Genomic DNA, 13,601 nt, shown 5'->3' with positions numbered 1-13,601 from the left:
TGTTATAGCTGATGGCAGCAGCAGGTTAGCATTATAAGCAGAGGTAACAAAGTCATTACAGGCCTTAGTATAATTTGCATTGCTGCCACTGGTGGCCTTAATGAGCATAAGGCTTTTTGGCATTCTGAATTGGCATTATCAAAAGCGAGCATTTGGAGAAGTGAGTTTCTTAACTCAGCTTGTGGCACACTCTTATGAAGACTGTGCTCCAGCCAGGCTATAAAATCCACATAAGGCTCAGTGCCTCCCTGCTTAATTTTCACACAAAGAGTAGCTATCTGACCTGACTGCGCTATTTTTTTCCTAAGCTCTCAAACAAGAAGCACACATGTGGTTAATTGTTTGATCATCATCATCTAGCTGTATGTCCCGCCATACCCCTTGTCTGGTAAGCCAGTCCACCTCAATTTCTATGGGAGACTGTGCATGTTGATTTTTCAGAGCCTGATTGCGAGCTTCCTCATTCCACCACATTTTAAATTATAGATATTGACTGGGTTCTGGGCAGGTTTTGGCCTGGTTTTTCCAGTCATGGGAGAATGCCCATAGTAAAAAGGGAAGTAGCCTGTTTCATTCAACTCTGAAGGGTCGTCTTTTTCTGGGAGGGTGGCCGTGAGGGTGGGCACTGCCCCTTAGCTCTTCAGCTCGACTAGTGCTCTACCACTTGAGCCACAGTGCCAGATCTCAGCCTCCTGAGTCGCTTGGATTACAGGTGTGAGCTACCATTACCCGCTCCAAAGGGTCTTATAAGACAGTGCTTCATACTCAGCATGGAAGTGTCTTTCTAGGAGATTTTTTTGCCCTACTCTCGGTTAAGTGGCTGTAATTTTACGGGTGCCGCCCAAGGCATATCAGTGTAAGCTTACAGTTCCCCTTGTTGAGCCTGCCAGATTCCCTGAGAAATAAGGGAAGCCGCTTGACTCACTATGGGCCAGGCAGATGACCGCACTGGAGGGCCCTGAGGGGTCTGAGTACAGGTAAATCTTTCTGGGCTTCATATACCTTTTGCTCCTTGTTGCCAGATCGAGAGCCTTTTGCCACATTCTTCTGCCTTTTGTCACAAGAATTAAAACTTTTAGTCACATCCTTTTGCTCTTCGCCACAAGATTCAGAGCTTTCAGCCATGTCTCTGTGCTCTTTGTCACAAGACTCAGAGCTTTTAGCCACATCCTTTTGGCCTCCGTCACAAGACTCAAAACTTCCAGCCACATTTCCCTGTTGTGTGGGAGCTTCCCACACAGGCCCATGTTTTGTTGGCTGAGGATCTTGGGGAGGCTGCAACATCATTAGGATTACATTGCACAAAGACCAAACTTTTAAATGGATTTTCTTCCCCAGGCTTTGAGCCACATAAAAAGATCAAACAATCCCCCTCCACTGCTGCCCTTGCAGCATTTCCTGCGGCGGTGGCAGATGACCATACTTTCTATATACAGGGCCAATTCCTCCATATCCTTTTTCTTGTATTTCTGACTCGGCCAGCAACATGCTCACCGGCTCAAGATACCTGGCCCCTTTGCTTTGAGCTAACCCCATTGAATACCCTGGCAGTCCTGACGCATGTCCTGGCTCGCATTCCTGGATCACAAACTCTTCAGCATTCCACAGCTGACCTCCCAAATTCCTTGGTTCTCTGTTCTTCACCGTGAGGCCCCATGTTCACTACGAGCCCTCATGCCCCATGTTGGAGCCAGATGTCACATCCCGCTGTGTGCTCCTTAATCCACTGCAATGGAGCAACACAATAACAGACTGGACTGTGCAGCAGAGATTTAGGGTACCAGGGGACCTGTAGCCTTCTGCCAGCAACATGTCCCAAGGTTCCATTAACCAAATTTTTATTGGTCTTGTGTAAGGAAGTAAGGTATAAACTTCAACATGTGACAATATCTTGTATACAAGTGGTAGGTGACTGTCTTATTTTGGGAAGGAGAGCTAAACAGTAGAGCCTTCAATTTGCATAGACTATCCTTAGGCTCCTACACGGTTTAAGGTGAAATCTGAGTTCCTGTTAAGCCAGGACTGGTTGACCTTTCCAGGAAAACTCTGAGCATTCGAGAGTGTATTGGGAGAAGGCATTCCAACCCCCCAATCCTTTCGGGGTCTCACAGCTTAGATTTTTGGGCTCTTACAAGCTGGGCCTTTGATACCTGATCTGAGGATAGAACGTGGGAGACATAGATAGGAGGCCATCCCTGGGTGGGTTGCGGGGAGAAGTTCAAAATTTTATCTAAATAAAGGGGATGTGGTAAGTCATCTATCTAGTAAAGGCTGAGTTCAGAAGCAAGCACAACAACAACAAATACTTTCTTAAACCCTTTTGTTGTGTCCTCTCCCCCCCAGCCTATTCTTGAGATTACTCTCTAATTAGCACTGAACAACATGTTCACATGGTATTTACATGCTACTCATTGCAAGTAATTGGAAGGGATCTGAAGTACAAGGAAGGGTTGGTGGAGGCATCATGCAAGTACAACACCATTTTATATATGGAACTAGAGCATGCATGAATTTTGGTACCCACAGGATCCTTGAACCAATCAATATTCTGCAAGTATCAGGGATGATTGTATGGAACTTGCAAAATGCATGAGAAAATGGAATTTCTGGCATATCAGATTACATGTGTACCTATATGATACGTGACAGCTGAAAGCTGAAAACTTTCCCCTAGAAAAGTTCAGCAGCATGTTTTAGAAGAAATTCCATGACAGGCTAAAGTAATTGAAAAAAATGCTCTTAACAGCTTAAAGGAAAATCTTCTCTAAGTGACTAATCCATGATTTCTTACCTCTATAATGCAACCAGTGTCCTAAATCTTTTTTGTTTGGTTTGGTTTGGTTTGTGCCTGGTAATGGAGCTTAAACTCAGGGCTTAGGCACTGTCCCTTAGCTTTTTTGCTCAAGGATAACACTCTACCACTTGAGCCACGTGTGGCTTTTTGGTAGTTAACTGGAGATAAGAATCTCATAGACTTTGCTGCCCAGACTGCCTTCCAACCAAGATCTTCAGATATCAGCCTCCTGAGTAGCTAGGATTATAGGTTTGTGAATACCAGTGCCTGGCCCCATAAAAGGTTGTGTAAGGCATGCTCCAGATCACACAAAAGGAGACTTTGACACTAGTTTTAATAAATAGTAATAGCAATAGGTTGTCTCTGGGAAGCCTCAGGCTTTCCCAAGGCTTTTCTCTATTATTTATTTTTGTGCTGATCCTAGAGCTTGAACTTAGGGCCTAGATGCTGTCCCTGGGGTTTTATGCTCAAGAGTAACCCTCTACCATTTGAGCCATAGCCTCACTTCTGGCTTTTGGATGGTTTATTGAAGATAAGAGTCTCACACTTTCCTGCCTGGGCTGGCTTTGAACCACAGTCTTCAAATCTCAGTCTTCTGAGTAGCTAGGATTACAGGCTGAGCCATCAGCACCTGGTCCCAAGGCCCTGCTTGATGAAGGAGCTCACCAGCTGTTGTGGCCTCTGCTGGTATTGGTATTCAGTAGGCACCTTGTGGGTGCTGCTAATTTGGTCCCCCTGTAAGTGCTCCTGCAGGATGACACACCATAGCAGCTGGGAGGCCACATGTACTGCACAAGGCCACAACGACCATAGATTCCATCTTGATGTTTTGGACACCAGTAGTGTGGGCAGCCTGCTCATCATCCTCTGTGTAGGAGCAGAGGGCACTGTCTGAGCGGCCTGGCCCCTCGAAGTCCAAGGTGCACATGGTGTTTTGCATGGCAGTGACCAACTCAGTTCCACAGACACTTCATTAGCTCCTGTACCAGCTACCCATCCAGTCTCTTCCTGGACAAGCTGCTCAAACTCAGGCTTGAAGCAGGCATCCACTGACCCACTATGTGATGACCACTGAGCCAGGCTCCAGACCGCTCAGACCTGGCCACCGCCACCCCGTCACCGGGATGCCATGTGGAGACCTGGCTCCACTTTTTAAGATTCACCCACCACAGTTAATTTAGACATTTCTGTCCCTGAAACAACTTTGTGCCTCTTTGTTCCATCTTCACCTCCACCTCCCATCACCAGCCCATGGCGGATCTGCTTTCATCTCAATCTGCCTTTCCTGGACAGTTCCAACCTACGGAGCCCTACAGTCGTGTTGGCTTCTTAGTTCACAGCTACCTTCTTTTACTCACATTGCTGCTTGTTGTTGTCTTGTTTGTTTTAATTGTCCTGAGGCTCGAACACAAGGCCTAGGCACTGTCCCTGAGCTTTTGTGCTCAAGGCTAGCACTCTCATTAAGCTACACCTCTACTTAACAGATTTTTGGTAGATAACGATACGAGTCATGGACTTTCTTGTCAGGCTGGCTTCGGATTGTGATCCTCAGGTCTCAGCCTCCTGAGTGGCTAGGATTATAGGTGTGAACCCCTGGCACCTGGCTCTTAGAACGCTTCTGTCACCCATTTGTTGTTTTTTGTTTTTTTTTTTTTTTTGTCGGTCGTGGGGCTTGAACTCTGGGCCTGGGCACTGTCCCTCAGCTCTTCAGCTCAAGGCGAGCGCTCTACCACTTGAGCTACAGCGCCACTTCCGGTTTTCTGGTGGTTTATTGGAGATAGGAGTCTCACGGTCTCTCCTGCCCGGGCTGGCTTTGAACCGCGATCCTCAGATCTCAGCCTCCTGAGTAGCTAGGATTACAGGCGTGAGCCACCAGCGCCCGGCTTCTGTCACCCATTTGTGTTGTAACCTATGTCTGTCCTTCATCACTGGACTGAACATTTGCATATGATTTTTTTTTTTCATAGACGCAGGTTTCCAGTTTTAACTATACACATACCAGTGGCATGACAAGTCACACATTATTGTTAAATTTAACCCTTTCAGGAAGTCACTGCATCGATGTTTTTCAATTTTCTCCAGTAACATTGTACTATTCGACCTTTTTTTTCCTTTTAAAGACAGGGCTTTACTATGTGATCAGGGCTGATTTTGGCTGGAGATCCTCCTCCCTCCTCTAGTGCTGGGATTAAGGGTGTTTGCCATCCACTACACCTGTCAACAGTTTTTGTTTTTGTTTTTTTTGGTCGTGGGGCTTGAACTCTGGGCCTGGGCGCTGTCCCTCAGCTCTTCAGCTCAAGGCGAGCGCTCTACTGCTTGAGCCACAGCGCCACTTCCGGTTGTCTGGTGGTTTATTGGAGATGAGAGTCTCACTCACTTTCCTGACCGGGCTGGCTTTGAACTGAGATCCTCAGATCTCAGCCTCCTGAGTAGCTAGGATGACAGGTGTGAGCCACCAGCGCCCGGCTCTTGTTTTTATGGCAGAGCAATACTCCACGTATTGATGGCCATGTTCTGGACAGTTTTCATTTTACCCAAAGAATTATCTTTCTCCAAACTTGTGGAAGAGACTGAATCCCAGGACGTGTCCCTTGCAGCGTCCCATTCTGAGTGTCCCTCTGCCTGCAATAGGGCTACTCTGCAGCTCAGTGATCGGAGAGTCTCCTCTCTTGAGAGGCAGAAGGTAAGAACCCTGCCTTCAGGGCTTGGGTTGTAGTTGGTGGCAAAGTGCTTGCCTAGCAAGGACGAAGCTCCAGGTTCCAACTTGAGCACAGGAAAAAAGAAACAAATGTAAGCATAAAGTCAGTGTGCTGTGCACTGCCAGTTGTCCTTGCTCCTCAGAATGCTGAGACAGGCGAATGGCTTGAGCCTCCCAGCCTGGTCAGTGCAGTGAGACCCCATCTCCAAGAAACAGATGGGGTGGGGTGGTACCTGACTTGTATTCCAGCCACAAGGAAAGCATAGACACGATTCAGTGCCTTCCTAGCAAGCTCAAGGCCTTCAGTCAAACCCCAAGTGAACAAAAATCAACAATTTGAGGCCAACATCAGCTATATAGTAAGACTTAAAAAACCAAAGGGCCCTGCTCCAGGAAGTGAATTTCTACCATTGCTAAAGAAAAATCCTCTTGCCTGAGTTAGCCAAAACAAGACCTGGGGGGAAGCTGTGCACATCGTTTTTGAGGAGTCAACAGGGCCCATTCCTTGGCCTTGCTGACCCTGGGTCCCCAGGGAGGCTGTGGAAGCAGGCAGCTGGAAAAACTGGCTGTGCTGCCATGAACCACCGGGGCTAGCTCTATAAACAAATGACTGCCTCTCTCTGAGCCTCCAAGTCTTGTCTAAGATGGACTAACACCCTCACCTATCTTGGGGAATTGAAGCACTGCTGCTGGGCCTGTGAGGTAGTCTTGCTCCATGGCAGAGCCAGCTTGCCAGGCACCTACCAGACCAGGATCCTCAGCTCTTACCCTCCTGAATAGCTAGGACGACAGGCAGGAGCCACCAGTGCCCTGCTTGAATGTGCCTTTTATCAGGGGCTGCGCTGGGAGATGGCAGCGTAGCCCATCTTCAAGAGTAAAGGAGAACCAGGTGCTGGTGGCTCACGCCTGTAATCCTAGCTACTGAGGAGACTGACACGTAAGAATCCTGTGAGAATCCCAGGAAGTGAATCATTCTCCTTGCCATGAATATGCCTGGAAGGTTGAAGACCAATTTTTATTCTGGAGGGCTGGAGTTTCTCATGCCATGAGGATAGCTGGTTTGGCTGTGGTTAGCTGGTTGTGGAGTTCTGAGGCCCAGGATTGGTCCAAACTGTGCCAGCAATGGACTGTGTAGCTTAACTGGTCATTTGCCATGGCCTGTAGTTCCCTAATTGAAGCCTGGGTAGCCTCTGCTTCCCCCAACCTCTTCCAGATCTGTTTCTAAGTCTGATTCTGCCTGTCAACAGGAGGCCAGCAGGGTGGAGCCTGGCTCTGACCCAGTTCAGCTTTTGTTTTCCAAGGAGTCCGGAAGCTTTCTGGAAAATGTCCTGAACTTCCTGGAGGACCATAGGTGATGATGGCTCTTGCCTGTACAACCTCCAAACCAACTGTAACTCTGCCCATCCATGCCTGCCTGGGCTTTGGTCTGGTGTCCAGCTTCAGGTTGATGGTGGTTTTTGTCAAGGGGAGGATGGTCTTCAGTCACCCACATCCTCCTTGCCCTACACAGTAAGTAACTATAGTCTTGTTCCATTTGCCTGCCACATGTCCTGGCAGCTGCCTGGTCCTCAGTGCCCAGCCCCTTCTGTCCCCCAGCAGGGATCCAACCTGATGACGGGGAAGCTTGCTTTTAGAATAAGGTATATAAGCTGAGGTGGACAGCTTCCTTCCCAAATAGGTGGCTGCAGCTTGTGGAGCTTAGTCATTGTCCTCAGCTCCTGGCCCTACAGTGTCCCTCCCTCTTCCATGGGTCCCATCAAGGAGGCTGGGAACGTCAGTCACAAGGCGCCTCTCGACCTGCCACAGGCTCCTGCAGCTCTCGCATCCTCCAGGCATCCCTTATCTGGCAAGGGCAGCTCCTCTTGACTCTAGCCTGTAGATAAGCGATCAACAGTTGACTTCCTGAGTGCTGCCCGCTCCTCTTCCTGTCCCTGGTGACCCACTGGGCTAGGTAGCAGGTCCAGAGCAGCAGCTGGAGCTGGAGTGTGGCAGCCTGGGGATCTGGTGGCCAGCAGACTACTGCTTATGTGAACACAGCCTCAGTGAGCTGGTGATGAGCCGGTTGGACCCCTTTTGCTGACTGCAGGCAGTGGAGACAATGGCCTCACACCTGGCAGGTGTCCTGAGCATGGAGAGGCCTTCCCGAGAGCCAAACATCCAGGCTCTGGGTGTTTTGATCCCATAGCTCAGACTGCTGAGCTAGGTTTAGCAGCATTTATCAGCCCTGTGTGAAGCTGATCACATCCTGTTACTACGGGGTGAGAATTCTCAGCCTGTGGAATCAGGGTCTCTTCCAGCCCTGGCCACTGTGCAGGTCTTCCCCAGTCTCTCTTTCTCTACAGCAAGCTCCTGACTGAGGTCACCTATCAAGAGTGCACCCTTAACCAGGGGCCACTCTGTTCTTGGGAGTACACATCTCTGTTTGTTCTGTGGCTATTCTTGCGGGGACACTGGGGTCTCAGCAAGGGAGTCTACCACTTCTCACTGGCTGGGCAGCCCCCACTGTGTCAGCTTCCTTTGCTGTCCAGTAGTGTCTGTCTCAGTATCACTCACCTTTCTAGCCTGGTGGATGTGTGTTGAACTCTCCCTGCTGGTCAGTGTGGTAGTCATAGGGAGGCAGGGTGGTGATCTGTTGTATGTGGTATCTGGCTTTGGGCAGAGGGAAGGACAATATAAACCAACCAGGAGGTGAGGAGGAGCAGAACCATGCCGTGACTCAGTGTTGGTGTGGAAGGATTTGGCAGTGAGTGGGCAGGTGGCCTCCCCTGGGGAGTCCCAAGACAGGAGCAGCTTGTTGGGCCTCAGAGAAAGAGGAAAGTACTCAGGCTCCAGTAAGTGGATGGGGAGGCAGGTGCAAGGCAGGGTGGGCAGTGCTGAGTGGCACCTCTGGTTTGCAGGGTGGGGTGCCCAAGAAGGAGGGGCCTGAGTTCCCTGGGACCTCTGAAATGTGCGGTAGCCCAGTCAGGCACTCGGAGCCCATGTTGCTTGGGCAGGTTGCTTTACGGGGACTAGAACATCCATCACACTGGTGTGTGTTCTGCCCTTACTCTTAGGAGAATTAGGAATGTCTGCAGAGGGTCCATGTGTGGCCTCCAGAGTGGAGGTGTTGTCTTCGGATGAGATCCAAGCCCAGCCTGTTGGCTATTGGGCTGTCCGGGGGCTTGATACGCGCGGGCACAAATGCTTCTCAAGGATCCAGACTAAATAGTTTTGACTCAGTGGGTTCCAAACTGTTCTCTTAACATCTAGATGTTTAAAAAATTAAGGTGTTGCTAAATCAGACAGTGTAATTGGGAAAATGTTGAAGACCTGTTTCACACTTCCCCCCTTTCCTGCTCTCATCCAAGATTTCCTGACAGATTCACTGTGGATCCTTCCAGTATTGATGGTTGTTTTGCCTTTGTTTTTTGAGTTGACATTTGTCTGTGTTGTCCAGATTGGGAGCTTCCTAGGGTCAAGTGATTTTCCTGCCGCAGCTTCCCGAGTAGTTGGCATGCCACCTTGTGATCTGTGGATGAGCTCTGTCCAGTACCTCACTGCTTTGGCAGTTATAACCACGCCTGCAAACTGTAGAGCATTGCTATTCTGATGCTACAGAGACAGTGATCATGGAGCCCAGGTACATGCTGTGGACATGGAGTTCAGTCTGGCCTATGCAGAAGGACAGCACCTTCCTTTCTGCTGGCCATTCCTGTGACCAATGACCTAGGGCCTTGCAGCTCTGGTTTTTCTTATCTCTCTCTACATGTGTTCTGTGCCCTGATGTATTTGAATAAGGGATTTCTGGTTTCTTCGCAGCTGTTCGTCTCGTTATTCACGTCATCCAGTCCATCTGTAAGCAGCAAGGACGGGAGCCACCTGAGCTTGTCACCTTTGGTTGTAGACAGTGAACTAGGGGCAATGAAGGGGTTTGTTCTAGCCATGACATTTGAGGACTGACTGACCCCAGGGCTAGGTCCTAGTATGTTGGTGCCATGTGGCTGGGAGTTCTAGGCCAACCCAGGCCTCTGAGTGTGGCTGCAGAAGGATTTTCAGCAGTTCTGATGGGGAAGGCCTTTTCGTGTGACTGTGTGAACAGCTGCCCATTGTTATTGGTAGTGAGATCACTGACACTGTCCCCTGAGTTGTGGGAGGGGAGGGGCCGGGTATGGGGATGAAATCACCAAGTTGGTGTTGAGTCCCAGCTCCACTGACCTCATAGCTCAGTTCCTCTCTGGGGGTCACTGAGGGGACTGAGTGGGGCTGTGGCCTGCAGTGTGGTAGAAGAGCCGTGGATGTGGCTGCTTGCTGTCATCCCTCCTCACACTGGCCTTTTTTCCTCTCCCTCCCTCTCTCCTGGCAATGCTACTTCCTCTTCTTGGTAGCAAGGTGTGTACATGCATGTACAGACCACACACACACACACACACACACACCAACCACACACACACACACACACACACACACACACCAACCACACACACACACACACACACACACACACCAACCACACACCCCAGCCACACACACACACACACCACACCACACCACACAGAGGTGCTGTATACCCATACATACACACCACACAGACACAGGACTGTCTGCATATTTAGAACACGTTTGTGTGCATTCACACCTATAAGCACACACACACACCTGCTATCAGTTCCCCTGATTTCTTCCTTCTCTTTTTTTATTTCAGTGCTGCTATTAGTGCTTGCTTTGCATGTAGTAGGCCAGCACTCTACTCCTGAGCTACCTGTGAGTCCCTGTTTCTTGCGTAAATATTCTTCTTTAAGGCTGGGGGTGTGGTTCAAGTGGTAGGGTACTTGCTTAACAAGTGGAAGGCCTTGAATTCAAACCCCAGTAATCACTCCCCTCCCCGCCCCCCAAAAAAGTTTGTCTTTAAACCAAGTGTGACAGTGTATACCTATAATCCTGGCTGTTGGAATATTGAGACAGAGCAGGGGTTTGAAGCCAGTGAGACCCAACCTCAAAACCAACAGCACTTAAAAATAACATAGACCAGGGGCTCACGCCTGTAGTCTAGCTACTCAGGAGGCTGAGATCTGAGGATCACAGTTCAAAGCCAGCCCTGGCAGGAAAGTCCATGAGACTCTTATCTCCAGTTAACCACCGGAAAACCAGAAGTGGTGCTGTGACTTAAGCAGTAGAACGCTAGCCTTGAGCTGAAGAGCTGAGGGACAACGCCCAAGCCCAGAGTTCGAGCCCCATGACCGACAAAAAAAAAAAAAAAAGAAAAAAGAAAAGTATAGTAATATAACACACTTGTGAAGACTTCATTTTGCCTTATCTTTTTTTTCTTTTTTTCCTGAGGAAAAGGAACAGCCTGGTCCCTCCTCCTGCCCCACGTGGTCCTCTCCATTTCACTTCTAGATTAGGCTTCCAGTTTGGGGCTTTTAGACCTGCTTCTGTAACAAACATCTCTTGTAAAAGTAACTTTAACACCTATATGGTGATAGTAGAATATCTACAAAATAGAAAAGAAGCACTAACCCTTCATTCAGTCACTTAAATGTGGTACCTGAGTGTCAGGGCCTTGGAGCCTTTGATGTCTGCCCCAGCATGGTAGCGAAGGAGCCAGCCCAAGGGGGAGGGGTGTGGGGAGGAGCAGGGAAAGAGAGAAGGGAGAGGGAGAGGCGGGAAGAGAGGGAGGAGAAGTGCTCCCAAAAGGCCTTGCCTGGAGGGGACAAAATGTGAGAGGACTCAGGCAAAGTTTGTGGAACAGACCACATAAGCAAAGGGAAGCAAGTACAAAGGTCCTGAGGCATGTGTGGGGTTGGCAGGCTGTTGTGCAGGTTGCAGTATGTGTGGGTGGGGTGGGGTGGGGGGCTTATCACTGGATGGGAAGGTGCTGGGAGGAGGTGGGCATGTGGAGCCTGGGAGACAGGAGGCAGTGGTGGCTGTCCCGAGGGTGGTGAATCAGGAGCCCATGAAGGTGTGTTAAGCGCACATCATTCATTATCTTTCAGGGCAACAGATTATTCAAAGTTAAGCAACATTCCAGTGTGTTCTTTTTTTTGGGGGGGGGCGCCGGTTGTGGGGCCTGAACTCTGGGCCTGGGCGCTGTCCCTCAGCTCTTCAGCTCAAGGTTAGCGCTTTACCCCTTGAGCCACAGCAACACTTCCGGCTTTTTTCTTTTTGCTTATGTGGTGCTGAGGAATCGAACCCAGGGCCTCAGGCATGCAAGGCAAGCGCTCTACCACTGAGCCACCTTCCCAGCCCTCCAGTGTTTTCTGTCTGGTCTCAGCGGGGCCGCAGTGGGAGCGGCTTGGCAGGTTGTTCCGCTCGGGATCTTGGGAGCCAGCCTTCAGACTGAGGCTGGCCCTGAGCAACTCGAGGCCTGTCCACGTGCCCGCAGGTCAGGTGGGCTGCTGGCAGGACCCTCTGATCCTCACCACCTTGCCTCCAGGGGCAGTTCCCAAGTCTTCAGTGTGGCAGCTGCTTTTCCCAGAGCTCTGAAAGTCACTTCCTGTCTCCATACGCGTCCTGGCTCCTTGTTGGCAGTCTATTCTGCGTGGGATTTTGCCAGAGGCAGGGCTTTCTGGAGCCATGTTGGAAGCTTTCTGCTCCCAGGTTTTTTTTTTTACCCCCATGGTGGTCACGCCTGCAAGGTTCCCCAGGAGAAGGTTGGGACAGGAGGCTGTGGGCCCAAGGACCCAGCTCCTACCTGGGATCTTGGGATGGCCCAGCTCATTGGTCCAGGGGAGGCCTGGATCCTGTGCCCCCCTGCTGCTCCCTGAGCTTTCCCCACCCGGGGCTGTCTGCCCTCACTGAATCCTTGCCCAACACACTTCTGCCCGGTGGGGTCACATAAGGGCGTATGTGGAGTCACCGCCCCCTCCCCCCTGCATCTATGCGCTTAGCGCAGGCGGGCCCCAGTAGTCACGCTCCACACACCTCACTTTGAGGCAGATCAGGCTGGCTTTAGGCAGGGAGTGCCCTGAAGCCTCTAGCCTAAAACAGCACTCCTTTGCCCCATGGTTCTGACTGGCATGAGGTGGGCCATAGACCTACTAAGACTGGAAGCTGGGGTCCAGAGAGAGGGTCACACTGCTGGTGCCCCACAGCAGTGTGGAGATGTGGGGGATGTCACCATTGAGGCTGAGTGCCAAAGTACACTGATGTGTCACTGCAGGGGGCTGTGTGTGAACACCAGGAGAGTTGGGAAGCATCCTTTGCTCACCTGTGTTACCTTTTAAACTTAGTCTTTCTGTCTTGCTGCATTTTTCTGTCTGGCTTCTGGCCCTCATGGTAGGTTAGAATTGAGGTTAGGACCCTGCCTGTCGTCTAGGGTATGGTGGTAGGACTTGAACACATCTTTGTCGGGGACACAATTAGCTCTCTTTTGGAAATGACCATATTGAGAACTGGAAGGTGAGTCTGTAAGCAGGGCGCAGGCCGGGTGTGGAGCTTGGCAGTGGGCAGAGGGAGCAGGCAGGGTGTCTGGAAGGGCCGAGGCTGGCGTGATGGGAGCACAGAGCCAAAGGGACAGGAGCCTTGGGTCTGGGCCCTGCAGCTGCCCTCAAAATGGAGCCTTTCTTGAGGCTGGGCTTCTTGGCCATCAGATATTCCTACTGGCCTGTGTCAAGCCTCATAATCAACAACTGTGTCTCCTGGTCTACAACTGGACTTCTTTTTTTAAACAGGCAATTACTTTGCTTCACACTTTTTCATGGGAGGTGAGAAATTTGACACCCCTCACCCTGAAGGTTACCTGTTTGGAGAGAACATGGATTTGAACTTCCTGGGCAGCCGCCCTGTCCAGGTAGGTCTGGGCGGGGCAGGGGGAAGGATTGTCATCTGTGAGGATGAGCAGGCACCATATCCCTTACATGGGGCAGAGCTTCTGGCAGGCATGCCGCCGAGCAGAGCCAGAACTGGGCTCGTGACTTGGAATGGGGTGTGTCCTGGCACTGTCTCTATGAGACCAGACGGCCAGAGTGGGTCACAGAGGGACAGAGCAACCGTGGTGGCCCTGCTGTATCTGGGCTGCATCCAAGACTGGTGGATGACTTAAAAATTTTTATTAGTGTACGTTATTGGGGTGGGGGTGGGGGGCTAAGAGAGATGATTGTTGTGACATTTCCTTTCTACAGTGTATTCCAA

General features: G+C 50.4%; 1 protein-coding gene across 2 annotated transcripts in view; it reads left to right on the top strand.

Moving 5' to 3' along the window:
• LOC138814570 (E3 ubiquitin-protein ligase MGRN1) overlaps positions 1-13,601 on the top strand; it is a 51,416-nt gene that overhangs the window by 8,206 nt on the left and 29,609 nt on the right. For both annotated transcript variants that reach the window (XM_070003571.1, XM_070003570.1), the window contains exon 2: positions 13,142-13,260. In XM_070003571.1, the coding sequence (XP_069859672.1) occupies positions 13,142-13,260 (119 nt within the window). The remainder of the gene's footprint in view (positions 1-13,141; positions 13,261-13,601) is intronic.

This window comes from Dipodomys merriami, unplaced genomic scaffold (assembly GCF_024711535.1).
Source record: "Dipodomys merriami isolate MVZ:Mamm:240054 unplaced genomic scaffold, mDipMer1.0.p SCAF_60, whole genome shotgun sequence".
In the NCBI taxonomy this organism is placed as follows: Eukaryota; Metazoa; Chordata; class Mammalia; order Rodentia; family Heteromyidae; genus Dipodomys; species Dipodomys merriami.
This window is presented reverse-complemented; position numbering and strand designations above follow the sequence as displayed.